The sequence below is a fragment of the Daphnia pulex genome, chromosome 10 (genome assembly GCF_021134715.1).
Source record: "Daphnia pulex isolate KAP4 chromosome 10, ASM2113471v1".
Classification (NCBI taxonomy): domain Eukaryota; kingdom Metazoa; phylum Arthropoda; class Branchiopoda; order Diplostraca; family Daphniidae; genus Daphnia; species Daphnia pulex.
Genome location: NC_060026.1, coordinates 3,512,262 through 3,539,342, shown reverse-complemented (window position 1 = coordinate 3,539,342; position 27,081 = coordinate 3,512,262). Strand labels below are relative to the sequence as shown.

General features: G+C 41.0%; 3 protein-coding genes and 1 long non-coding RNA gene across 9 annotated transcripts in view; 1 reads left to right on the top strand and 3 right to left on the bottom strand.

Annotated features, from left to right (window-relative positions):
- Positions 1–27,081, bottom strand: part of LOC124204831 — a 92,501-nt gene that overhangs the window by 50,845 nt on the left and 14,575 nt on the right. The gene's annotated exons all lie outside the window — the stretch shown is intronic.
- LOC124204841 lies at positions 6,387–7,030 on the top strand. Its single transcript, XR_006879140.1, has 2 exons — positions 6,387–6,494; positions 6,572–7,030. It is a non-coding gene; the product is annotated as an uncharacterized LOC124204841 (long non-coding RNA).
- LOC124204833 (protein timeless-like) lies at positions 8,824–17,538 on the bottom strand. 6 transcript variants are annotated; one of them, XM_046602052.1, is made up of 17 exons: positions 17,450–17,534; positions 16,252–16,433; positions 15,439–16,168; positions 14,997–15,095; positions 14,867–14,928; positions 14,567–14,765; positions 14,288–14,489; positions 13,650–13,794; positions 13,441–13,587; positions 13,302–13,365; positions 13,062–13,228; positions 12,225–12,997; positions 11,895–12,159; positions 11,282–11,834; positions 10,994–11,219; positions 9,125–10,815; positions 8,824–9,042 (listed from the first exon to the last, which is right to left on the bottom strand). In XM_046602052.1, the coding sequence occupies exons 8-13, from the start codon at positions 13,783–13,785 to the stop codon at positions 12,049–12,051; spliced, it is 1,398 nt and encodes a 465-aa protein (XP_046458008.1). In that variant the 5' UTR covers positions 13,786–13,794; positions 14,288–14,489; positions 14,567–14,765; positions 14,867–14,928; positions 14,997–15,095; positions 15,439–16,168; positions 16,252–16,433; positions 17,450–17,534; the 3' UTR covers positions 8,824–9,042; positions 9,125–10,815; positions 10,994–11,219; positions 11,282–11,834; positions 11,895–12,048. The 6 variants fall into 6 exon arrangements, with proteins under 6 accessions (XP_046458008.1, XP_046458007.1, XP_046458006.1 ...); XM_046602050.1 differs by lacking the exons at positions 8,824–9,042; positions 9,125–10,815 and having other exon boundaries at positions 10,904–11,219; positions 15,439–15,564; positions 15,645–15,806; ... (1 more) ...; positions 16,252–16,421; positions 17,450–17,538; XM_046602048.1 differs by lacking the exons at positions 8,824–9,042; positions 9,125–10,815 and having other exon boundaries at positions 10,904–11,219; positions 15,439–15,564; positions 15,645–15,806; positions 16,097–16,168.
- LOC124204838 (nipped-B-like protein B) lies at positions 16,952–26,170 on the bottom strand. The gene is given in 28 exon segments (XM_046602059.1): positions 16,952–17,886; positions 17,954–18,338; positions 18,423–18,696; positions 18,759–18,973; positions 19,042–19,254; positions 19,317–19,388; positions 19,464–19,535; positions 19,597–19,698; positions 19,779–20,314; positions 20,379–20,607; positions 20,674–20,789; positions 20,792–20,840; positions 20,909–21,181; positions 21,247–21,780; positions 21,873–22,211; positions 22,275–22,421; positions 22,508–22,760; positions 22,859–23,065; positions 23,137–23,389; positions 23,455–23,530; positions 23,532–23,555; positions 23,641–24,139; positions 24,207–24,814; positions 24,873–25,140; positions 25,213–25,402; positions 25,474–25,639; positions 25,908–25,970; positions 26,037–26,170. Coding segments are annotated over 26 exon segments (6,420 nt in total). The 5' UTR covers positions 25,538–25,639; positions 25,908–25,970; positions 26,037–26,170; the 3' UTR covers positions 16,952–17,464.

Sequence of the window (27,081 nt, the reverse complement as noted above, 5' to 3'; positions counted from 1 at the left end):
GCTCAAATGAATTTTGAGAACTTTGAAATATTTTATAGAAAATAAAAATATATTATTATCGGGTCAAATAAGCATCTTTTTGTTGCACTCGTAATAGGTAAAACACAGATTAGATACCGGTTATGGGGTTACGAGTTACGACTTTGGTTTTCGCCATCTATTGTCGCAGACTCATCGAGATCATAGAGAAACCACAGAGATTAGTAATTCAACCACTTTTTCTATAAATTGGTGTGTATTCCTTTTATGTCGAACATCGTTATTGAACTCTTATTCAATCATCCTAATGTAAAATAATAAAATAAACTAGCGATAAAATAAAACAAGGGATATTTTTTTTTAATTAAAAAAAAATCTATTTTTTTATTCGTCTAAAAGTCTGACTGTATGAGTAGGGGAAGTAGCAGAGTCTCATAAACTAAAGGGAAAATGATCTAAATTCAAATTCAATTCTAACAAGAAGTATAAGTATACAACATTATTAAAAAAAAAAATCAAATCAATTTCAGTATGATATGAAATAGCCTAGGTGAAATTCGCAGCTTTTTGTTCGCTCAGTCCGCCCACAGACATTAATGATGCAGAGGTGTCTTAAAATCATACATTTTCAATGTATGTAATGCGTGCGTTACGTACATCCCAAACATGAAAGAAATTCTTTGGAACTTGCTCTGAAAGTTTGGATGCCACACGTATAATCATGAAATAATCGACCCACAATATAACATGGTGACTTTGTGATCACTTCACAGGAGTCATCGAGGTGTAGAATGTCGGACGGCGGTGCGCAACAGCTAAATTTAATTCGTTTGAACTATTAACACTTCTCATGTGAATTATTCTCATGGACGTTAGATTATTTTTTTACTTCACCATTTATTGCGGGACTTTAGAAAAAATTCGTTCACGCTTCCGCTTTTTCAACTTTTTGCATTTCAGGATTAGCAATCATGAAATGATTAATTCGAGAGTTACTGAAACAAATGAAGTAAACAATTATTTTTAAATAATAAACAACTTGCGCGATTATTTTCATTAATTTCTAAGCAAAAAATTCGAGAAAAAATTGTGTCTGGAGTGGTGACGACTGGTTATCCCCTTTGTTACGGCCTAAATTTGATTCGACTGATTATGACGTCATTTTGAAATTGTTCGATTCCGTTTCTCATCAAATTTACTTTTGAACATTAAATCTTTTACATCGAAGGCTTCATAAAAAATAATCGAACAAAAAACAAAAAGAACATCAGAAAAATCTGCCAATTATTATTTATTAAATAGACCGTCCGAGTCAAACTACTGCCAGTCAAGCAGGGGGAGACACTGCCCGACTGACTCGACCAGGGAGATTACCCGGCCATGGTTAAGAGAAACCGGAAAAAGAGCGAAGAGAGCTGAGGAGCAGTTATTATGAGAGCAGTGGGTCATAGTAGGCTTCCGGCTTAGACTCATGACCCTCCAACAGATTTCATCGAATCATGCGCCTTGCAAGTCCCCGTTCGACCAAACATCTCCCTTCCTCCTGGTTGTCGCAGCGAGTGAGTGACCACCGGCGGGCGTTGGTTAGTGGTTTTAGTGGTGGAAACGGGGCCACTGAAGAAGGGAGCCCAGATATGCACTTGTAATTTATCTACATAATTTATTGACGAGTCTTGAATTTCAGCAACCTCAGTTTCACCAATGGATCAAGTCTATGGAATGGAACGGCAGCAAACGACTGAACTGAAATGAGAAGGGTGGAAGGGATATTTTAACTAAAAGTCATACTAATTGAATAAGACTGTATACATCATGCATTACCTCAACGTCTGTAGCAAGAGACGACATATCGACAAACGCAGTCGATAAAATAAACCCGACAGAATATTGACTATTTTACCCAACTGTTCAACACTGCATATACTGCATGGACACCAAAATAAGCAAGTGACACATTGAAGTATGATGTTGAACTACAAGTCTGCACAATCTCCATTTCAGCACATCTCTCAACTGGAAAATGACTGCAAAACCACTGCACACCATAAACATGACCATGGAGACCTACAAATACAAAACAAAAGAACATTAATGAACAAATGTAAAAAAGAAAAAAAACAACAACAATAAATTTACAAAGCAAAACAAATTTAGATTAAACTAGAAAAAAAAATAATCAAGAAGATGACCAAAGATCACTTCATGAAGAATGAAGGGAATTTCTGTTCTGTTTGATAAAAAGTAATTTACAACTTTTTACAAGATGAAGATCTTTTCATAAAAGCTTTCTTATTTAGAATCAGCAAGTAGTTGTCAAATGCCTAAATAAAGAATTTAATGTTTAACTTAAGTAAATTCTAAACAAAGAATACGCATAGTTTAGCCTGCTCTTACTGCAGGTTCAATAACCTTATTACCTTTGATAGTTCATGTATAGTATGGTAGTCAAGTCTAAGGACTCGTCCATCTAGATAATGCAAAAGGCCAAAAGCTATTTAGCAGTTATTTGAAGGTGAGAAACAATAAAATAACGGGAGATTTTGTGTAGGAGTCGGCGGAAATTACTGTAGAGCAATCACCCTACAAAGATTTGGAACCACGTCAGAATAAAACATATGCAAACAGGGCTGGGCGACTAGGCCTCTTGCTCGACGATTTCAAAGATGGTCAAGTGACTGACAGTTTTCTATGTAAAAAAAAGAGCAGCTTTGCCATGAACCCCTCCCCCTATTTTAATTTTTTTTTAAACTAACCGAATTTCCCAAATCATTACCATTACCCAATTTAATGAATCCTAATTTTGTGAAGGAGCCCCCTTTTTTTCCCCTTAGAACTCCTGATTGTCATCGATTTTCTAAAATAACCAAATTATTCCAAGTAACCAATTATAATGCCTCCATCTAGATAGAAGATATAAAATAAGGTATAAGGATACAGTTAACCTATGAGGAGAAGAGAAAAACAGATTGCTATTAGATTATTAACGCGAAGTATGGTACAAAAACAAAATATAGGCTTACACCGGTGATAGCATAGCCAATAACGTTTTACCGCAGCCTGGTGAACCGTGAAGAAATCCTCCCCGTGGTAACATGCCCAAATGTTGGTAAACTTCTGGATGCTTTATGTAAAGAATAAGCTTACACACTTCCTTGGGATGAATTAAAAATGGTTAATGCAACCCACTCATTAAACTTATTAAGAAAATTGTTACAGTTTGAGGGACTTTATTGTTGCCACTTACTTCTGAGAACTTAACTGTAGAAATGACAGATAGGAACACAACAGTTTTGAGCTTTTTCTTGGTTTCACCTGGGGCTATTGCACCAACCTCCTTTCTTTCTACAATAACTTTCTGAAATACAAAAGTAAAATAACAAGTTATTTACGAATTTTAAGGAACACAACTATTTATACTTTTACGGTTTTACCTATTGGTATACTTTTTGGGGATGCATCTTGTTCACCAACAAATCACACCATTATGTCACCAATTTTGTTTATTCTGCTTTACAGTAACTGGAGTTTATACTTCATAGGGATTCACTGGCAGTTTTCCTACTCTCAGGGGTGTCAGCCATTCTAGTAGTATCATAGGGATCTGAATCACTGCCGAAATCCTTGGCATCCATGATTATTCTAATGTTACATGCTGAAAAAGATTAGCAATAGTTTTAAATTTTAATTGAATTCCTGATTTTATTTTCCATTCTCATTCAAAAAAGTTAGAAGCCATACTTTACACAATTTCAAAAGCCAGAAATTACATTCCAGCAAAATCGACAGCAGTTTCAGGACATGTGATAAGATGATTTAGCCAAGTTGAAATTATAGGATAGATTACCTATAATTTGACACATCAATATTTTACTCTCATCAGTAACCTTAAGTAATGCAAAACAAGAATTACCTTATCATTTTTCATTGTGAAAATGTCGTGGAACACCATTGATGTAGCAACTTGCAGCACATTTTTGCTCAGCGTCTCGGACTCTCCGAGCAATGGCGGATAATTCGTCTGTCATACAGTCATAGTGTCATCCGTCAACCGTCAGAATGGTAATTCAGTATTCCGCCATCTGGTGAACACAGTTTTAGCCACCTAGTGGCAGCCGATGGATTCCTTTGCAATAACGAACCTAACGAACGATTGAACGGATGGATTGCTTTACAGCGCAACATCATCCGAGTCATCCAACTTTGAAATCCTATGCCTATAGTAATAAATGAGAAATGAAGCAGTCAGGTATGCTTGTAGTGAAGTAAAAATAATAAATGGAAAGTGAGAAGAATTTTGGCTGAAGCAAAGTGAAATTCTCCGGGTTTGAAATGACGTTTTAGTATAAATGGCTAATAATTTCTTCTGTTAGTGAAAAGGGGTTTTCACCTTTTTAAACAGAAAAACAAATATCGATCTTCAATAATTTAACAAATGGAAATTTATTTGATCGATTAACAATTAAGATTTTGAATGCCTTGGCGTAGAAATAGAGTGTAAGACATTTTGGGTTCGTCAACTAATCGTTTGAATTCATATGACCACTTACAAGAAATTTGAGGCTATTGGAAAGTTCAAGCCGTTTTGTTTTGGAGCAAAGAAGTTGGCTCGGTGTTTATGATGGTACGCTGGTAAGTATGTGCCATGCCTATACCAAGTCGACAGTTTTTGGCGGTGATCCAAACCCCGACGAGGGTGTGAATGTGCTTACGAGGGTCTTGAAATTGAAGTTCCTATAGAAAAAATTCAATAAATATTAGTTGCTAAGAAAAATGGCAAGTGAATCAAGACAAAAACAACCATTTTAAATATCGACATATTGCATTTTTCACCTAATAATAACAAGAGTCCATTCATTTTAAAACACGAAAATGTTAAAACATTAAAACTACACACACGGTTAGTCCAGACGCGAATCCACGCGAGCATTGAATTAAAATCGACTTTGCCCACCTGAATAACAGTCATAACAGTGTCATTCTTCTTGATGGCCCGAAAATCCAAGTTTCGTCCGGTTCTGCTGTTGATTATGTATTGACATATGCCCCTTGCGGCCCCTTGAGAAAACGGAAGATAAGGTGGTGTTTGGTTAACGAGAAAATTTTGCTGAATACAAGATCCATTGCAGGATGTCACTGGACTGAATTTTGCAAAAGCTAAAAGACACAAAAAAAAACTGATTTATATTTTGCCTCTTAAGTAACTTAAAGAATAGCGAGAAAGAGCATTCTTCTAGCTATGTAATATGTAACCTAGAACAAGTAGGAAAAACTGGGATATGCCTGTTGACGATCCAGCACTTTTACCAACGTCGACTTTCTTCTGGCTGGCAGTTTCTTCAGAAATGATACGTATTTCGTTCCCTAATGATATAATGTGATTCATATTGATTTCCATGTAGACCGGGAATAGGAATACTTGCTTTTTTCAGTTATAAAACATTGTGTCTGGCAGTTCAAAACTGAGAGTCCCCAACGGAATGAAAGATAAAGACGGAACATGGCCACTTAAATAATGTCATCTGTCATTCCATTTCGAACCACAGCAATTCGGCTGTCAATATAATACGAGTGACAGTTGTTTTTTTCACACCATTCAAACAAAACACTTGAAAGAATTGATTAAATCTGAACTTATTGTGGACGGAATAGACGTGCCAGCGCCGTGGGGATTCCTGCGGTCGTGTGAGTAGAAAAAGCGGAATTGCGGAGACTTTTGTATGCCGGGGAGAGGGTAATAAATTTACTCCGGCTGTGCTCCATGTCTGTAATCTAGACGCGACACTTGGAGCGACTCGGAGCGAGACCATCTAAATAATAAATAAAAAAGATACCGTGTTATTCCATTAGGCCTTATTCACTTTGGCAATTTACAAACGATAAGAAAGAAAAGGAAAAATATCATGGCTCCTTTTCGTCGAATCATTTAAAAAAAAAGAAAAAAAAAAACCTTTTCAAAAGAATCGTTTACATTTTCTTTCCTATTTTTCAAATGTTGGAAACTATTTGCGTTTGCCCTGGGTAATTCCCAACAACCCACAGCTCGGAGGAAAAGAGGTGACATCCCCACCTTATCCAGTATATATATACTGTACGCCTACCTATTATATAACCTTTTGTTGTTTTCTGATCGTATCTCTGGTGACTAGACATACACAAATGACTCGTCGGGTTCGAAAACCTTTTTTTCTTCAAATCAAAATAGAAACTATTTTTTAATGCTTTGACCCGCCTTGACCGTTCACCTCGGTTTACGGATCGACTTTCTGTTGTATTGCTTTGACCTGTTTGAATTGTTGAACCCTGGGAAAAACTTATCCAAACCAGTCGTCCTAGCCAAATAAAAGGTCAAACATTTCTAGTGTCGACGTGCTATCCAGAAGCTATTCGCACTCAAGGTCCAATATCTGATGCAGTCACCTCCGTATAAAAGGATCCACTTCGACTCGAGATTCAAACCAAGAAACATCAGTTGATCTGTGTGTTCCATCTCTTTCCTACAGTCTGCAAAATAAAATGTAAGTTCATTTTTTTTAAACGGCTTTTAGTTTGTTTGCTGTACAGTAAAACATTATATGTTTTGAACCTTTGATAGGATGAATGTCTTGTCAATTTTCCTGCTCATGGCTGCCGTGTCTATGACCACCGTGTCCGCTCGATTCTGGCAGGTAGGCGACAACGGTTTGTCTCGCTGGGACTACAATTGCCATTTTGTTGGCAATGTCATCGACAACAAGCCCAGCTCTGGCGAGCAATGCGGTGGCATCTGCATCGCCAACGCTCAATGCACCCACTTTACTCACGCTGGCGGTTACTGTTACCTGAAGAGATACACCGGTGCTTGGAGAGAAACCGATGAAACTGCAAACACTTGCGGTTTCATCCCCGGCCGTAGCACGCAGAACGAACGAAAATGAACGCAATCGTCACGAATTTCGGCTACGACAAACGACTGAAAAAAAGGAAATTATAATACCGTTTAAAATATTTGATCAATAGCTGAAAATAAAGCATCTTCTGCATGACATTGGCAAATACATTCTGGTTAGCTCAATCTTTGCTTTTTTTTTCTAATTTTAAATGCGTGACAAATAATCTTCTCGTGGCAAAATGCTTGAATTAATTATCATTCCAACGCCTGTTCGGAGAGTAACGAAAAGAAGCTCCAATTTCCTCAATAGTTCCTGTCCCGCCCTCTTACCGGAATAGCTAGCAATTTAAATGATCAAAGACACGCTTGTACACGTTCACTAGCTAGTATTTTAATTATACAGAGATATTTACCAGATGTTGAACTGTGATCCACTGCTTCGACTCCCATGACCCATGTATACTGGAGGTGGCAGAGTACTTCATCCGTCACAGAGTCACACTATACTTGAACAGCTTAGACTTTGTGTTATTGGATTTGAACTAAGTGGTGGGTAACTTTGGACTGGTAGATAAGTTAACAACAGAAAAACGTTCTTCAAGCACTCGCTCCCTTTTCAACATGGAGAGATTGAATATTCAATGAAGTCGGAACAAATTCACTCTCTGCATTAATGTAATCTGATAATCCTGGGCTGTTTGAAACATTTGCTTGACTTGACTGTTTTGTACCACATGTAGAGAATAAGGACAAATAAGGACATAGACACTATTCGCAAATCGAAGAAATAAAAGAAAACTTTACGTTGGCGGAGTTATTTCCAATTGCTCACTATTATCGGACAATGTCGAACCATGTGTGTTCTCGAATGAAATTCAATGTCGAAACTTTTATACATCAACACGTAAAGCTTGGTTTTTGGCAGCCTCACTGATTTTGATTGGCAGCTTCATTTCGGCGTGATTAAAGCCAGCAGACGAACTTTTATGACATCTGGGAAAGCTCTGGCTGCTCTGCTGCCAAATTTGTGACTCGATCGTCGCTCGATGTGGCAATGTTGTATTTAATTTCGTATTCAAATTTTTTTAGATCTGATTAATTACACATTAATGGGTTGCGGAAACATTTAGGGTCAAATGAATAGCGGTTTCAGTAGATTGCATTAGTCAAGAGCTACGTAAATGAGGTCATTTTCATGGTTCCGTACACACTGCCCGTGCCTGATGCAAGATTGTGACGTCACATTTTTAATTCTGCGTCCATGATAGTTTGATTGATTGCGTCGCAGGCCTTTTGACAAGGAAAAAGGATTATAGTGACAGTAAGTCAAATGGAATAGGATTTATCCGTATATAGAAATAACCGGAGCGAACGACATTGTTCGGTGAATTATTCGATAAAAAAAAACTAATAATAGACATAATAGCTAATAACAGCTAATAACTAATATAACTAATAATAGCCAAGTCCCAAGTGCCATGGAAAACAGGAGTCATGTCCGCAAGTATACGTCTCCGAAGTGATGAGGAATTCTATTGAAATGTCCTTATCGTCCTCGTCTATTTTTGGCGACAAACAAAACCAAGGCCATCTATTTTTGGAGACAAACAGACGAATGTCTTACGATATTTTGCATTAATAATAGATTGTTGGGACATATTTTGAGGCATCAGCAGAGAATTTTTGACAGGTCAAACACTGACGTCCGTTTGAAGACAGAAATGTTGAATTAGTTTAGCCAATTAGCGAATTTTAAAAAATGTAGAAATACAGACTAATTACTTGGCATTAGCAAAATACTTTATTCCTCTGTAGGTTATATAAGATGCCACATCTTACAAAGGAGAAATAAATTTTCAAACTAATTCCAAAGTGAAGTAAATCCAGGACAAGCTTGTTTCTCCAACCGACCTGAGTACAAATGATCAATTAGTCATTTCAAAATTAGGAAAATCATTTGACTGATTTAAAATTACCAATGACTTGCGAAGGAAATCGATGCAAATATTTCAAATGGATTTGAATGTAGAAGGACTAGAGGAGAGGGGACTTTCAGGTCCAATCAGCGAGTCAATGAAAGGATCGAAGGGATAGCTCAAAGTAGGATGTTTGGTCCTGCGATCCTTCAGCATGCAGAGAACCGTTTTCCCATTGGGTGCGGTTGGGTCCAGATACACACCAGCGTCCGGCAGTGCCTGGAAAATAATAAAATACGCTTCCGAAGTCTCATCTTGCGAATACTTTCCAGCCAAGAAATGAAGCGGAGTCTTGCCGTACCGGTCGGTTGCGTTCGGATCGGCTCCGGCTTCCAGCAACAATTGAATAATCGACACCGCATGTCTGGTGGAATAATGGGACAATCCCCCGTGATAGTCGACCATTTCAATGGCCACGTGAAGGAGACTGGTGACGCCGCTATTTTCATTGTACAGGTGAATGTAGCGCGAAAGATATTCGGTTAACTGTTCAACTTCCTGCTGGTTCAACCTGGGCAGCCAATTGGAAATAAAGAAATAAGTTCGCTCGATGATGTCAAACAGCTGGCGCTCGGGCAGAGTCATCGGTGGCACTGGCAACATGTTGGTGAAGATTTCGATCCCGAATTTGGCGGCCGCCAGGAGATTGGCCGACGACAGCTCCTGTTTCAAGATGCTGTTGGGCGGCTGGCGTCGTTTCAGACACACCAACATGAGATCGAACGTTTCGGCGAATAATTTGACGCACTTGGGTGACGAATTGGGATTGAAAGCTTTGGAATGTTCCAGGATGAGCAGGGAAACGTTGATGGCCTGGCTGTACTGCTGGTGGAAATCACAGTAGAGCCCGTAGTGAAGCAAATTGTCCAGGTGGAACGAATTGGGCCCGTCGATTTGCTGGCCGGCAGCATCAGCACCGTTTTGGCTAAAGATGCGCTTGCTGACCAGCAGAGCCTGGACGACCAGTGGTCCGCATAAAAGATGCCAATCCTGGTGGGATCCGTGCAACGTGGATTGGTGTTCCAGCAGGTCCAGCTCGTCCAACGTCATGAATTCAACCGTGTCGCCAAAAGCGCTTGAGGCAATTTCAGAGAAGACGTAAGGAATTTTCGGGATCGGAGGATCGCCATCGCCAACATCGATCCTGCGGTAAATCATGGCCGATTTCCAGCACTGCAGCCCGCGCCACGGTCCGGTTTCGGTCGGATTTTTCTTGCACAGCAATTTGCGACGGGTGTGCAAAATCTGTTTGAAAATAAAAGCGGCGCCCATCAGTTCCAGGGCCGGCGACAATCTTCTCCGGCCGAGCGATGGCCGAGCTGGTCACGAACGAATTTAAAACAAATTCCAGCCAAAACGGCTCGTCGTTGGCCACGTCCACCAGGTACTCGATCAACTTGATGATGGGCACCTGGCCGGTGATGTCGCGGACGATCGAAACGGCTGCCGACGGTAAAACAAACGACGACGGTATGGTTCGGGTGTAGTCCAGTTTGTCCCAGGAGAACAGACACTAGTTATTACTAGACTGGGCGAATTTGCCCAGCGGGCAGACGGCGTGAGTGACGTGATGAGCTCGATCGAAATGGCCTTCCACGAATAATGATGGCGGATGTCGTGTAATTCGGCTAATGAACCTTTGATGACGGCTTGGTAAAATAGATCAAACACAGTTGGGGTGGTTGCCATTGTTCTTTCTTCATTGAGAGTTATTACGTAAGAATGACTAATACACTGTGACTGGGAAATTTTTTAAAAACACTGGGTAGAACTTTGCAGGGGTGGACTGAAGAGCACGAGCACAAGTAGATGATTGAATGTTTTAGTTTTCATGGGAAGGTTCTAACTGTATATAAGGGAAACCCGTTGGGATGATGTGACCAACGTCTTTTGAGGGCTTGACCTTGATGGGGTCCTTGGGCCAAGGACTGATGTGAACGTGATGCTGGTCACGTAAACCAAAATATTCACGTAATGATTACGTCATCTTTTCTGGAATGAGGACGACCGTAATTATGTCAATCAAGACAGAGCAATTATTTAGGGAGATAATTAGTTAATTACTTAGAGACGCAATTAATTGAGAATTTGTCAATAATTAATTTAATTATACGATATTGCAATTACACAATTAATTGTTGACCAATAAATAATAGGGAAAATGTCTTACCAAATTATTGTTGGAGAATATTTACAGAGAGGTGAATCAACTAATTGTTCCACATTTAATTTGAATAGTTTAAACATGCACCGCTGTCCGTTTAGGCGGAATCGAATTATCTTGTGACGTCACTACCGTCCAATCTGCCTAATCTGTCACAAACAGAAGGTCCTCCATTTCTTCGTCGTCGCTAGAGTCCATTTTGTGGACTTCTAGTGAACTGGTGGTGCTGATACTGTTGATGGGAAATTATGTAAATAGGCTGCTGAAATTCGTGATATTTGGAAATTAATTTACCTGTCCAATGCTCGTGGACTATGGTGGTCGAAGACACAGTCGATGCTATTTTGCCTAGAAATGTCGATCTCTGCTGAAGGAAACTTGGATTCCAGGAACGAATCTTTACGGTGAGATACGCCATCGTGAATTATGTAAGGGTGAGAAGATGATCTTTGGACATTTTGGACATTGACAGATGAATAGGGGTGGTCTAACTCGATTTTCTTGACTCGAGTCAAATCGAAATCGATCCTCTTCTGGTCGATGGGTCCGAAAAGGAGGGCGACACTGTACAAAGTGTCCGGGGACCATTCACGCGGGATACGAGGGTACAGGACAGCCTGAGGGGAAGGAGGAATGAGACCAATACGAAATAGGAGATTGAGGAAGAGTTCTGAACGCAGGGCGGATGCTTCCACCTCCGTCCAGGGAACCAAAGGGCAGGACAAATTCATTTGAAAACTTAGGGTATATATGGGGTGGCGGAATTCTTGGCCGGAGTAGGTCCCCAATCGAACAGCACAGGCTGATAATAATGAAGACTGGATCCAGTCCAGTTGCTTCTGAAATCCTGAAGGAATAAAAAATCCAATTATTTGAGTAAAAATGTTTACAATTAATTGAAACGCACCAGAATCCTTGAGTTGAATCAAAAGTGATTTAATGTTGGTGTCAGGTACTTCGTACGACAATTGATTTGTTTCAGTCGATTCTTCTATTGTTTTCTCATCAGAATATTTTAGTAGGAGGATATCCATCGAATGGGAAGCGGAATCTTTTATCTTTTACGGATTATTTGGGTTGCTAGGCAATGTCTCCGTGTATCGATGATGTGAAAAATACCGCATTGATTTGTTAATGATCAATTCAATCAAATCATTCCAGTCGTCACGCAACTGCAAATAAATCAGACAATTTGAATAATTCCGAATAATATAGCTGTTGATTGTAATAAACTTACGTTGAATTCCACTGCCAAAATTTTGCTGAATGGACGAAGAATGACGGGCCGGCACAAAAGGTCGGCCCGGCCCAAATCGCCCGCGACGTGATGCAAAAGAGTCAAGATGCAATCGTTGACGAATGAGCCGTTGGTCTTGAAATCTTCGAGGGCCGTGCCGTATCGATCGACTATCATTTCCGAACAGAATTGAGTCAAGTGTTGGCCAATATCAAAACTCCCGCGTGACGATTGCCCAGTGGACCGTTCGAGCGCCAGCAATAAGATGTGATTGGTTGCGATGACGTCGAGTAGATAGCGACGACTTTGAACGACAGGATCGAATTGGCGGAGTTGGAGCAAAAAGAGTTGACGGAGGTCCCGAATCGCTGGCACGTAACCGCTCAGTCGAGTAATCAAATAATTTCCCGGTGCATTTGCATTTCTAGACGTCGAAGGACGAGAAAATCTCTCCAGTGTTTTCAAATATTCACGAATTGCTTTCACGCACAAATGCAAGCGCCTCACGCACGGTTTCAAATCGACTGTTGAATGTTGAAACGCAGACATTTCTAGTTCTTCCGTCTGACAAACAGCTTCCCACGTCAGATAACACAGGACATCAATAGTTAAGACGTTTTTTAAATGTTCCACGCTCAATTCCAACCGGGAGGCGATGGGAAGGAAATAAGAAATGAGCCAGAGAAAGTGCGACTTATCCAGCAGCTGGAGGTGGGCGTCGCCCTGTTGTTTCAGCATCTGTTGATGCAATTGGCCCACCAGCGTGTTGTAGCCTATCAGAAGAAAGTTTAAAATTTTAAACTTTGATTGATATACGCTATAGCGGATTATTATTACCTTGCCGGATGAAATTGATGGTAAATCCTTTCAGGAGATTCAAAGTACTTTCATCCGTCGGTTTGTACTCGACGACGTTGCCTTTCATCTCCACTCGACGTCCAAGTTTGTTGCATTTGCTAAGCTTTTTCAAAATTTTCTCTGATTTCTTGGAACCTTTAAAACTCCTGGATACCGAGAGCAGAGATCATTTAAGTCATATGGCGTTTCCCATGCAAATATTTATTTATTTTATTTTACTTTTTTAAGCATTTAGTTCCGCCAAGTTGAGATGATGCGGAAGACGACGAACTTCCGCATTTACCTGTAAAAAAGGGAAACGAGAAAAGCGGATGTTAAATATAAAATGTTCAAAGGTTTTCCAATTTTTATGACTCACTGGATTGACTTCCTGAAGAACTTTTTCTTCGATTGGATTTCCTCATCACTGAATCCGTAACCTTTGGTGATGTCATTTTCGGCGCGTTTGAAGCTTCCGAGTGGAAGCCGCTGGACGTACTTTGCTGACTAGATCGTCGAGATTTATCTATTGGCGCAGGTAGAAACAAATTACATAATTGTCGTGCCATTTGCTCTCAGTTTTAATACCAAATTGATTTGGCTGGTCTTCGTCAAAGTAGAATTCCGGCTCAAGATGAGTGCAGTTTTCATCTAAAATTTGTAAAATAATTTCAACGGGTCGATCCTTGTACAAGAGAGAAATGAGCTGCACAACTGTCACCATCCATTGTTCCTATACGCAAATATTAAACAGAAAACGGTTTAGTATCAGCCGAACGCTATAATCCGATATAAAGTTGTTTTTTTGTTTTTCATTTGATAACGACACAAGCGAATGCAATTCATTATTTAAGAGACTACAGGTTGAACGGGTGCAAGCGTGCTGTATGACATGACTCTATGTCTGGGGGGGGAGGGGGTTAAAGGCAAAAAAATCAATACGATGGATTAAGTTACTCTCGTTATAGCTGTAACATATCTCGTACGTTACTTTTTCTGGGAAACCATTTGAAAGGATCTCGCTCTTTTACTTATATTGTTAATATTATTATAGAAAATTAGAGTTTCAACCGTATACATTTATGTACAGGATCTTTTGAAATTAAATTTTAAACCGTCGTTCTGCGAATTAAAATTTACCTCTCCGCCCAGCTGATTCATTCTTCTACCTTAATTTTAGACGCGGGAAAATAAAAGATTTCAAGTGATATAATTAATTAGTTCACCCTTTGGGCGCCTTTGGGAGCAGGCCAGTAAGCTGATGAGGAGACGATTTAGTCCCTGGGCCAATAAAATCCGCACAAGTTGGTCCTGCTGATCCTGTCGTTTGTCCGCCATCTGAGTAGGTCGTTCGGGAGCGTGCAGGATATTGCGAATGAGTAACAGGGAATGATTCACAGAAATGTTATCGTCGCTCAACAACGGCTCCTGGTGATTTGGTGGGAAAACGGTTTTGTGTTAAAAGGATAAAATAACCTGGGCGGGATCAATTAGAACGCTTTTACCTTTTCTAGGGTGTGGCAAACGTGACTGAGAACGACTGGTATGGCCCCACCATCCAGAAAGGATTCCTTGGCGTTGTAGAGGAGCTGAGTCAGTTTGTAGATGACAACTTGTTGCGTTGTCGTGCTGCTCTGATTGGATCGAGTCGCTTCGCCGACCATTCCCAGGCATTCTAGGGGTGTAGTAAGTTCAGCCAATAACCTATTTAAAGACAGGGAAACCAAACAACATTTCAAAAATTACTTTTCGAGTAATACCGTACAACCATAAGCGATCATCAGCGAATCCATATTATAATATACTTGATTGTCGAATTCAAAATGCTGGGCTGATCCTGGCTGTTGATAAGAATCGGGATTAGATCCTATACACACATAAATTAATTGTTAGTTTGGTGGAATTGTAATCTAGTCTATTCATTTTCTATTATACCTTGTTGAGAATGTCCAGGAATGCGAGGGCGCACCGGAGTGGGCGAGTAATGGATGGGATCCTCGTTTTCCAACTTGATATTGATCTCTTCAAGATGAACTGGAGTGTAGCAAGAAAGAAAACAACATTTTCAACTTCGTTTTTCGTGACGTCGAGTGGAGGAGATGGTGACGACACATCATTCAATGAAAAAAGGAAAAGTTGGCCGGAAAAGCCTATTATTTAGCTACAAGGCCAACTGGCGGATAGAAGTGGAAATAGATTATTAGTAAATAACTGTTAGGGGGTGCTGTGAATCACACAAACATGTCTTGATTGCACAGCTGGTGTTGTGACATATAATTCGTTTCCGACGAATTCCCAATCTGGTGCTCATTATATTCCACGTTTAATTATTTCTTTAAGTAAAGAAAAATAAATGAATTGGTTGGGGGATGCTTACCCAGACATTCGCCGTCGATGTAGTACTTGCCGCTATGACAAGTCCCCAACGGAATGAGAGATAAAGACGGAACATGGCCACTTAATGTCATCCGCCGTTCCATTTTGAACCCTCACAGCAATCCGGCTGTCAATATAATACGAGCGACAGTTGTTTTTTTCACACCATTCAAACAAAACACTTGAACGAATTGATCAAATCTGAACTTATTGTGGACGGAATAGACGTGCCAGCGCCGTGGGGATTCCTGCGGTCGTGTGAGTAGGAAAAGCGGAATTGCGAATACTTTTTGTTATGCCGGAGTCGGTAAATCGACTCCGGCTGTGCGCATGTCTGTAATCTAGACGCGACACTCGGAGTGAGACCATCTAAATTTTTAAAAATAAATAAATACTTCGTGTTATTACATTATCGCTATCGCAATTGACCAACGATAAGAAAGAAAAAGGAAAAATGTCGTGGCCCCTTATCGTCGAATCCTTTCGAAATTGATCTTTTCAAAAGAATCGTTTACATTTAATTTCCTCTTGTTTAGATGTTGGAGAACTATTTGCGTTGGCCCTGGGTAATTCCAAACGTAGACGTCACAGCTCGGAGGAAAAGTGACACCCCCACCTTCTCCAGTCTATCCGCCTACCTATTAAACTGTACTCTATACCTTTTTTTTATGTTTTCCGATCGTATCTCTGGTGACTAGACACGCACCAATGACTCGTCGGGTTGGAAAAACCTTCGTGCCAATCAAAATAGAAACGTGCTGATGAGAAAGATGAAAGAGAGAATAGTTCCTTTATATTTATAGTACATTTATACCTCGGATTGACTCGACGTCATAGAAGCAGACACAATGGCGCTCGCCGGAAGCGTCTGGGAAATGAGAAGAAACGACGAGTGTGACGGTAGCAGCATTCGCCAGCAGCATTCGCCAGCACGACGACATTGTGTCACGACTCCCAGACACCCAACACTGTCAGTTGAAAATCCTAAAAAATGTTCTAATTGAACCACTTTTCTGAGTTTCTCAAACGTCATAGAAATGAGACTATATAAAACTAACTCAATCCTTTTCTATATGCCAGTCTGACTTAACAATGGGGCGGGCCGGCGGGGGAAAGAGTGCGAATGTAAAGCCAAATGGTTCCAGCGGATTGACGAATCATCAACCACGACGCTACGTAACTGACTATAATACTAATTGGAGTCAGGTGTAATAATAATAAGGTGAAACTGACAGAGGCACCTCTCGTACGAAAGGTGAATCTTATCTGCTGATAATTGTACACTGCACCTTAATTGTGCATCGTCGGAGGAGGAAAATCCCCACAGCCCAGCTTTTTTTTTTCCTTTTAATTATTAATTTAATTGGCCCGAAACTTATTTTATGAGGGGGAAAAACGATTCGTCATATAGTCAAAGTTTCTGGTGCAATTAAACTTATTTTGATCTTCATCTGAATTCGAATTGTCCGGAATTGTCTAATTAAAAAAAAAAAAAAATGCAATAAAAGTTAAACGTCATCGCGCAAGTATATTTTAAAAGAAACCATTTAAAAAAAATTGGTTGCTTAAAAAAAAATGACCCAAAATGACATAACAGACCTAAATATGGTAGCGCGTATACGCGTTTAAAGCCCATAAGAGGCAAAATGGTAAAAGTGTCTCCATGGTATTACATGAAGAGAGGGAATTTCAAAGTAAAGTTTTGTAACTACTTAACCCAATCCCTCTCTAGTATGCGTAAATATATATATGTATAACACTAGTTTGTCGTTCTCTATGCAGGAAAGATCGCGAAAATGAGAAATAAGCCCTGCAAAAAACTGTACATATTATTTCTCCTTGGATTCACCCGACCGACTTTTGACAGTCGACAGTGCCTGGTACAGAGTATTTTGGAAATAGATCCGTAGACATTTACAATTCAATTCTTTGTATGCCGCAGTGCCGATTCGGGGACAGATGTAACCTTTCCCAAACTGAAAAAAAAAATGACTTTGAGAAACTGCAGTTACCAGTATCAAAAGCATTCAAGCTCTGAAGTCCGGGTCGCAATCCGAGTCATCACTGCTCTCGTCGCTTTCAATTTTCCGCTTTTTCTTCTTATGGGATTTCTTTTTACTACTACTGCTGCTTTTCTCGCCTCTTGGTGATCTCGGAGTTTTCGACGATTTTGATCGAGGGGTTTTCATTGGTGTCGACGGCGCACCCATAAGCGCCACGCCGGGTATTATCGGCGGCGCTGCTTCAAAAATGGGCACTCCCATTGCGGGGACGTCAGTCGGGACTGGTGATTCGGTAACTTGATAGGTTCGCATGGCGGAAGCCAGTCTCTCCTCTTCGTCCTCTTCGGCAGGATCAATGTTGAGCATGAGCTGCTTGAACTCGATATACTTTTCCACCAGACTCTGTTTACTAGACACCTCCAAGTATCCACCTAAGCCGAGATTTTCTGTTTGAACAATAAAAAGCAGGTTAATTTATCGTCAAGTGGGAAGGCTTAGTTGGTGTTTCCATACCTTTCAACGCATGTAGAGTTGGTCTAGGCATAAATATGTTGACCAGTTTCCTTGGTGCGTTCTTCTCGTAAATCTTTGCCCCTTCTGACGGTGAATACTGGGTTATTTTGGCATCCGTCAGGCCATACTGGTCCTTTAGGTGTTGTTTAAGCATTAGAAGGAGGAGACAACCCTGAGCAGCCGTCAAGAATTCTTCGAATGGTCTTGTGTCTGGAGGTAGCCGTTGCATGATGGATGCAATGTCTTCATCGTCTTCCTCCTCCTCCGGACTAGTAGGTACAGCACTGGGGAGCAGAGATTCTCGGAATCCTTGCAAGAGGTTAGACCCCGTCACAGACACCATAATGTCAATGTGATGGATCAAAAAGAGCGGTTCGTCGATCACCTGTTAAATAATGGCACAATAATTACTTTTATGTTGACGGAGTAATGAAACGATATAACCAAACAACTGCCTTCCGAATTTTACCTGATAAGGAAAAGAAGCTAGATTGTCTGCCAAGTATAGAAGCTGTGCGAGAGGGTTCTTCGAGGTCTCGTCGAACTGTTTGAGCATAGAAAGCACGAGAGCTCTTCGCTGTTGTTTAGTACCGCGAAGAAGGGAATAGAGGAAACCATTGAGAGCAGACGGATGTTCCCCTTCCCTGAGCCGGAAACCACGAGCAATTCCTTGGCTTTCTTGTATTGCACTAGCCACAGAACACTTGGTACCGATTTTCTTATTAGGAGTCTCCGGTGTGCTCCTGTAAATTGAAAATAATTTAATAAGCCAACAAATTAGAAATTCATCATTTCGGAAACATACTTTGAAGCTGACTGGACAGGAGAATTCTCTTTTGGAGCACTTTCAATTAGCGACTGTAACTGGTAAGATAGTCGAATGCCTTGCAACGCTTTCATGTGAATGAATCCAGGGTACTTTTTTTCTATTTCCTGCAACTGTTTGTCTGCTGCGTGCGATACTCGCTCTGCGTCAGTGCTGATGCAAATCAAGTATGGAACGATTTGCACCGGATGAACCTATTGGAAATAAATTTCACTTGAGTAAGCCGCATTGATTCGAGAATCAAGAATGCAAACAAGCCTACCAATCCTTGCTGAAGAATCAACTGCGTCACTCTGAAAGCTGATTGTCGAACACTGGACGCGCCATGGATGAAACAATCAAGGATTGGTTTTAGATAAAGTTGAATGACGGTACTGGCCATTCCAGAGGTTACGTCTCCCATTTCTTTGAGATTCTCCTTCTTTGACGTCTTGGACCACTGCTGATCTTCTTTGATCATTCGAATTTCCTCTTCCTACAGAGAAATGTTGTATTAACCAATTGAATCAGGAACTATGAATCACAGGAGAAATATACCTGAAGGTATGTTTCGATGTTGTTTAGCACTTGAACTTTTAGTCGCAAGGCAACAGAAGGTTCCAATAAACGCTAAATAAAGAAAAAGAGCCGGAAAATTAAGTAAGAGCCTGATGAAAATTACGATTACCACAAATTTTAACTTACATTGAGATATACTGATTTCAGGGATTCTCCCAACATGAAGTCGTAATGCCTGATGCAAACAGAACCATTAGCCTGGAAAACAAATTCAAGATTACATATGGCAAATTTAGGTTAAGAAATATTTTCTAAATACCTGAAGAGTGAAGAACTGCATATCAGTGCAGTTTTGGCACACAAAGTAAAGAAGTATCTCCATCACTTGTTGTTTGGTAGAGTCAGGTAACCCGTAACGCACCTGAAACCATTGAAACCAAAATTTAAACAAGGTTTCAACACGGTAATCCTGAGATCAAAACAATCAAACAAAATAATCACCTCTTCGTCTGTAAAATCGAAATGCCGCAGTAGCAATCCCACGGTGAAAAGTGCTCTTCGGAAAAAAGGCCGGTGTTGGACGAGTCGCGGATTGTCGGGGTCTCTCTCGTGCATAAGCTTGTATTCAGTCAACGGACCGAAATATTTTCGGAAGCAGTCTCGAATGAGCTTGAAATTCCGTGTGACATGATTAACAACCGAGCCAAGGCAAGATAAACAAGCCGCTACGACTGCCTTTTCATGCTGCAAGATCAACTTGACAGCATCTTCTTCCAGTTGAGCGAGGAAAGATTCACTTGGATGTTCCAGCAAGGGGACTACTACTTCCAATGTCCGGGCAACGTCACTAATAATTTGATAGTCACCCTGAGTCCTACAGCGAAGACTCAAGTACGGTTGAAGGGTCATGGCATGTGGCACAAGTAGTAAGGGTCGTATTTTTGCGAACAAATATAACGTAGTCATACAGGCGACTAATCGCTGAGAAGCTCCTTTCGTTTCTCCGCCATTTGAGTTTTTCCCATCCGCCGATCCCGCTACACACGGAAAAGAAAATCGTTATAAAATTCGTTTAATTCAAAAAATTAATTATGGACTCACCGGAACTGGGGCCTCGAGCAAGAGAAGCTTCCTCGAGTCGGAGAATATTTTCGACTAAGCAGTCAACGATTTTTTGGTAGGCCATCAATAGGGCTTTGGAAGGTTCAACATTCGCTTTTGTCACGTCTTCTTTGTCTTCTTTGGGTCGAAACATCTGTTGAAGCAGTTGCTCAAGCCAATCTAAGCCGGTATCTCTGCAGGCGGCCACGACGTCAGTTATGTTCATAACCTGAGAAATGGCATGAAAAATGAACTTGAAATTCGAAATCCAATTGATGGGATTGAACTCAAGTACCTTTCTCATTAAAGCATTAAAGTCAAGTGTCGGCTTATCTCTGACTGGGCTAAACCACATAGCTTGGAAGACCTCCATGACCAGCTTTTTGATGCCACCTTCTTCGTCGTTCACTCCTCTGGAATCTTGGTGAAATCGGGACATTCGGTGCAGATGTCTTTCATTATCTATTGGTAAAAAAATTGGCAATCATTACATTTGAGTCATTATTATCAAATAAATAACTAATGACTACCTTAATGACTCTTTTGCGAACACTAACTCCCGTGTCCGAGATACGCGCAGACAACATGGTATAATATTTGTCAATAAGCTCTGGGCGTGATAGGACAAACTTTCCTACTAAATCAACAGCTGCTTCTCTCACTGCTGTACTTTGGTCCAGGAAAGAATGATGAACACCAAGTTGCATGTCGGACCGGGCCAGGACGACTGGGTCCGATTCAACGATTTGAGTCAGGCATTTCATGGCTTTGGCTCGCACAGCGATAGCCGGTTCCGTCAAGACCTAAAAATACAAAGTGATGCAATTGAGCAAAACACGTAATACGGATAGAGTTGTTTATTGTTTACCTTCAAAATGTGCTTGAGATACGAGTCAAAGCTTTGAGAAAACTGTCTTTTGGAAGCCAAAAAACGTGTGATAAGCTCTGAGCTTTCGGCATCAAGAGGCGTTGTTAAAACCTGCGTTCTTGTAGCAGGTGCTGCTTCTGGGAAAGGATTGATTTTGGAGAGTAGTAGCTTCTTTCTCCGATCGGCCATTTCCAGGGATTGGTTGTGGTCATTGCAATCAGCGGCAGTGTTTTCCTGTTCAGGTTTCTTGGCATTGTCGTCTTCGTCCTCAGAAGACGAGGACGAAGACGAGGATTCGGATGAAGAAAAGTGGTTACGCTTTTTCTTCTTCTTCTTTTTCTTAGGTGTTTCTTTAATCCTCGGTCGTTCCGCAACACCGGTTTCGGGTATATTTTCTGACGAAACGGATCTCTTGGTCACACTGTTTTTTATATCCATGTACTATTGAGCGACGTAGAAATGCCGTGCATGAAGCATTGCAGGATCACATTGAGAATTGACAGCAAGATAATCGAGCAACAATGACTGAAGAACCTAAAAACAAAATAAATTGCAATTAATCTTTTGTGCTTATGATCTAGTAAAAATGACAACCCATCTTTTATTAATTTTTTTTTTGCAAGTACCTCGATTTTATCTGCTGGTATGTTTTCTTTCTCGTGATCTTTGTCTCCGCTCTTTTTCTTCTTTTTATGCTTTTTCGATTTGAATTCTTCCACCGCGTTGTTAGCTTCATCTTCACGAACCTGCTTCAGCAATTGATCGATAGTGTCCGTTTTAAGTTGAGAACTGACGGCGTCCTTTCTGAGACGAGCTGCCACTACGCCAAGGTACTCTAGGGATGCCACTCGCAACAGCACATCGACATTTTTGTTGCTAAAGTTTTGCACCAACAGCTTGCCTAACAGTGATAATAACAACTCGGCGGCCGGCCACTCAGGCTTGTTTACGGTGCTCAGGAGATCCTAATGAAAACAACCCTCATTAGATACTTTTGACCTTAAACTTTCCCTGGAAATAACTCTTACTTGTACGAAATTTTCAAACAGCGGACGATAATCAACTTCCTCGTTGTTTTTAACTCCACAATTCCCGAGAAAGACCGATAGAAAATTGGCGGCTGTTCGGACTGCGGTGTCGTATCTTGTATTCACCACTACTTCTGGATCCATTGCCTAAGGAAGACATTAATTTGAGTTTAGACAAGCTTCTCTAGGTACAAGCATACAAAAAGAAATTGGGGAGAAAAAGATTAGCCTACCAAGACAGAGCTATCCACGTCCTCGGCCGAAACGGTTGTTCCCGGAGGAGCCCCTAGCTTCTCTGGGAGGCATAGGACACATTGTATGAGCTGAAGGACTAAGGCGGTGAGCATCTGTATGTGCTGTTCGGCACTAAGGCGGAAAGTGCGAAGTCCTCGTTTAGAGGAGGGCAGGCGTGCGATGGAAGCTAGGATATCGTCGAGCAACAATCGTCTATGCTTTTCATAGCGACTAAAGATCTTCGTCACTAATCTATATCCGGCACGAAAAAAACAAACAACCAAAAACAAACAAAACAAAAACATTAACAATTGCTCATAATGACTCCATTAAAAATCACAAATTTATACCTCAAAGCGGACAACTGCAAATCTGGAATATTTTCGACGAAGAACGGTGCAACACCTACGGTTGAAAGGTGGAGTACAGCTGTATCCGTTAACGTCTGGACTGCCAACAATTCAGCCATCAAACCGACTAGGCCCACCATTTTATGATAGACCAATAGAACAGTTTTGTCCCGCACTTCTCGTACGTGGGCCCTTTTCTTCTTTGAACTTCCGCCTGTAAAGCCCAATGAAGCGATGCTGGATTTCGTGCGTCTGTGAATCAATCAATCGAAATATACCTGAAATCGTGACATCCTTTTTGCGACTCGGTCCGGTATACTGGATCATATGCCGGATAGATCGAATGCTGCAACTGGAACCTGGCCAGCTGAACAATTCTCTCAATGACTTCTTCGAGGTAGGCTCGCTTGGGCATGTTTGGCGCTGTAAGGATATGAAGGGCTGCCAGCGCCGCCTCTACAGCTCGGAGTACACGCTCAGAAGACAATTCCGTCCACAATTTGCTCTCCTCTTCATCTTCATCCGGATCCCCTGTAATTTCGACAGGCGCATGTTATGAAAATGGGACTCAATAAGTGAACTTTGCGATAATATACCGAGAAGGGAAATTTTGGCTCCATCACGTATGTTCTTTTCGAGCAGATTGAGTAACCGAACAAGTCTCTCGGGGGGGAACAGCTGACATGGCACCCATTGACTAAGTAAGAAATGAGATTACAATTCAAAAAAAAAAAAAAAAAACCGTTTAAAAACACGCTATCGGCTAGAAAATAAAAATATACCTTCAATTTAGCTGCTTCTGCACACAAATCGTGGAGTTGCTGTTTGGGAATCATTGCCTCCTGAGGTATATCCGTGTCGTTATCCAGATCAGCCGGGGCATTCAGATCAGCATCTTCCGTAGCATCGAAAATGTGTTCGACTAAGCGCGTAAATCTTTGAAACGTATTTGTCTCCATGAGTTCTTCCGCGTTCAATTTGCCTTCGTCATGGACGACCTTTCCCTCCAGTCTTTTCAATTTTTTCTTTGGAGCCGGTGCCACTTCATCGTTGTTCGGTGTCGTCACCTCACCGCCGGTGGATTTTCTTTTACGAGGAGTCTCTCTGTCTTTGTCTTCTTTCCGCACTTTCACTTTGGGTTTACTCTCCTCTACAATTGGCTTTTGTTCCTTCACTGGTTCCACTGGTTTCACAACTACACTTCCTTTTCCACGTCCTCCACCGTCAGAATCCGAGTCTTCTTTATAGGACGGCCGCCCACTACTATGATTCCTGGACATCCTGATGGAACAAGATTATTAATAAAAAAAAGATACAAGACCACCAAGGATTATATGAAATTACGTACCGATTATTTTGCTGTGAGGAATTATTCATGGACGACAGAGCGATGGGATCCACTTTAACGGACGCAGTGAACGGTTGGCTATTCGCTGTCTGCTGAGGTACGATGGGTTGGGGTTGGAACGTAGATTTTTCAGTTTCTTTTCTTTCGTGTGAATGCGTTGAAGCTATCGCGTTGGGGAACTCTTGGTGGTTGTATACCGGCAAATGGGGTTGTGCAGCCTGTTGTGGAACTGGATGCTGTGTCGGAGGCTGCTCTTGGATTTGCTGCGGATGAATTTGCTGTTGCTGATTATATTGTTGTGGCTGTTGCGGCTCTACAAGAGGCATGGCAGGGTGTGTTGGCTGCGGTTGTTGAGGAAGATGTTGTGGATAATGCTGCTGGGATTGTTGTTGCTGGCAATGCTGCTGGGCTGGTACTGGAGTATGAACGGGTTTTTCATACCCCCAGCTTGGGCTATTGTAGTTCTCTTGTTGTGGCTGCTGAGGATATACATTGTTTTGCGCAGCCAAAAGCTTCGTCTGCGTGGAATATGGACTCCCCTGTGGAACGTAATTCATGGCGGCTTGCGCGGGCAATCCTGGAGCAGGACTTTGCTGAGGAGCATATCCCTATGAAAAATGAAACATGAAAACAGCTACTTTTGGCAAAAGAATTCTCTGGTTCTACCTGAACAGAATTGCCACTTGGTGTATAAGCCCCGACATGAGTGGCAGGTGATGCATAACCAATTTGCTGCTGAGAATTGTACACGGCTTGCTGCTGCTGCTGCTGATGGGGATGCACAGTACTCTGATTGCTGTTCCATGGCTGTGGATGTTGTTGTTGTTGCTGCTGCTGACGAAAGACGTGTGGGTTTCGCTGCAGTATTGCACTCAGTAACTCAGGTTGGGGTTGTGAGAGCTCTGGGTGATTGAAATTCTCATAGCGTTGATCTCTGGATGTGTAACAGAATTTGTCGATGAATTAAATAAATGAAGATAAATATGCTGTATGAAGTGGAAAGTACCTTAGAATTATGTGCTGGGGATTATAAGAGGTCGTGGTGAGTGCATGTTGAAGTTGAGCTGCCAAGGCATCATCATGAGTAGACAGGAGTCTGTGAGCTTCCTCAGCGACTTTTGGATGGAAAAGTAATGAACGACTGGCTTGTGTGGAAGCCAGGGGCACCGGCAATGGCATCTCACTCTCAGGTAACACTAATAAATAAATAATAGGAAGTTTTTACGATTCAGAACAAACAAAAAATTAATGTGTAAATAAAACTTACAGTCGCTGAGACTTGCAATGCCAGCCAGGCTGATAATGGGGATTGTAGGGATTTCGCCATTCATCGTGAAAGACCCCTTCCCCACTGTTGGTAAAGTTGAGGATCAACAACCTACTCCTTTACCTATATCTACTACTCTGACACTGCTCACATGGCAACATCCAGACTGAAAAATAAAAACAGGTTAAATAATAATTGTAACGAAGAAGACAAATAAATGGCAGGTAGTAATTAGAGGTTTACAAGAACACTGTAAACATCACGAACACATCAGACGAGGTCAATGAGTCCAAAAATACCGGCTACAGGTGACGATTATTTGTTTAAAAATGCAAATTTAACCTTGATCTAGCTTAGAGTACTGTTTACACAGCTAACAAAATATGATTTTCTAAGAATTTATACTATTGTTTACAGATGATCAAAACAATTACCAAACTTCAGTGCCTACTGGCAGTGCTCCCAATGGATATGAGCATCTCCTTCTTTTGGTCGAACTATACAAAGAAATTTACACTTTAAATTAAGGTCTTGATCAGTATTATAACACTGTATATACATACTTGCATTTCTGGGGATGTGCCCAGATGTTGATATTAAATCTCCAACTTTCATAGTTGAGGATGCTAAAATGTACCTTACTCTGTCTCCAGCTGCTACCAATGCAATTTTTGAACTTTGACATGGGTCATATTGCAGTCTCAAGATTTTTTCAACCAATGGAGGCCCTTCCTTTGGTCCAGAACGAACATTATCAACCCATCGGTACTTTTTCTTGTGTCCACCTCCAAGACCACCATACACTTTTTTACTTTTAGAAGGAATTAACAGTTTAAAAAATCCTTTTTTCAATTGCAAATGAAATGTTACCTGTGGTAGGATCTCTTCCTGCCAACTTCATGAGTGGTAGTTTCTTTACAGTGTACTCCTCAGGGAATTTCACTAACCATTTGTTACCGATGTTTCTCCATCCAGGTTCTGTCAAATACCCAAGTTTATTTATGCAACGTATCTGATGGAGTTGGGGTTGTGTGTTGTTCATGTTAGGCTGAGTGTTGGAAATTTGACCGACATACATTGTGATAACGTAAGGCGATTATTAGTGACACATAGTCTTGAAAAGGAATTCAACAACTGTTGCATCATCTTGATTCAAAAATTTCGGTTGAAAAGTATCTAAACATTAACTTTAAGCTTTAACTTCAATTTCTCTACATTAAAGCTAGCCGAAAAACTGAAACAATTTCAAGCAGACGACTCAGAGCGGCGACACGGGGAAAAGGGTAAACCAGACCAGAGGGGCTTCAGTTCGAGCGATCGTGCTTCACTTGTCTTTTCACCGGGAAACTTTGAATACGCCTTTCAGCACAACGTACAATTTAAAAATTCTTGAACCATCTGAACAACTTAAAAAGTTTATGGGGGTGGCCCGTGTTCGACTTCCGTCTGGCACTTTTCTATCTGGCCGTCATTTGCATGATCACTTGGTTGGGCATTCAATGCCTGATTGATTACTGTTCTCTTTCCAGCTGCTTATCTAGGAACTCGTCTCGTGGTTCGGCATATATGGGAACATTGCAGAATGTCAACGTCAACGTTTTATATCGA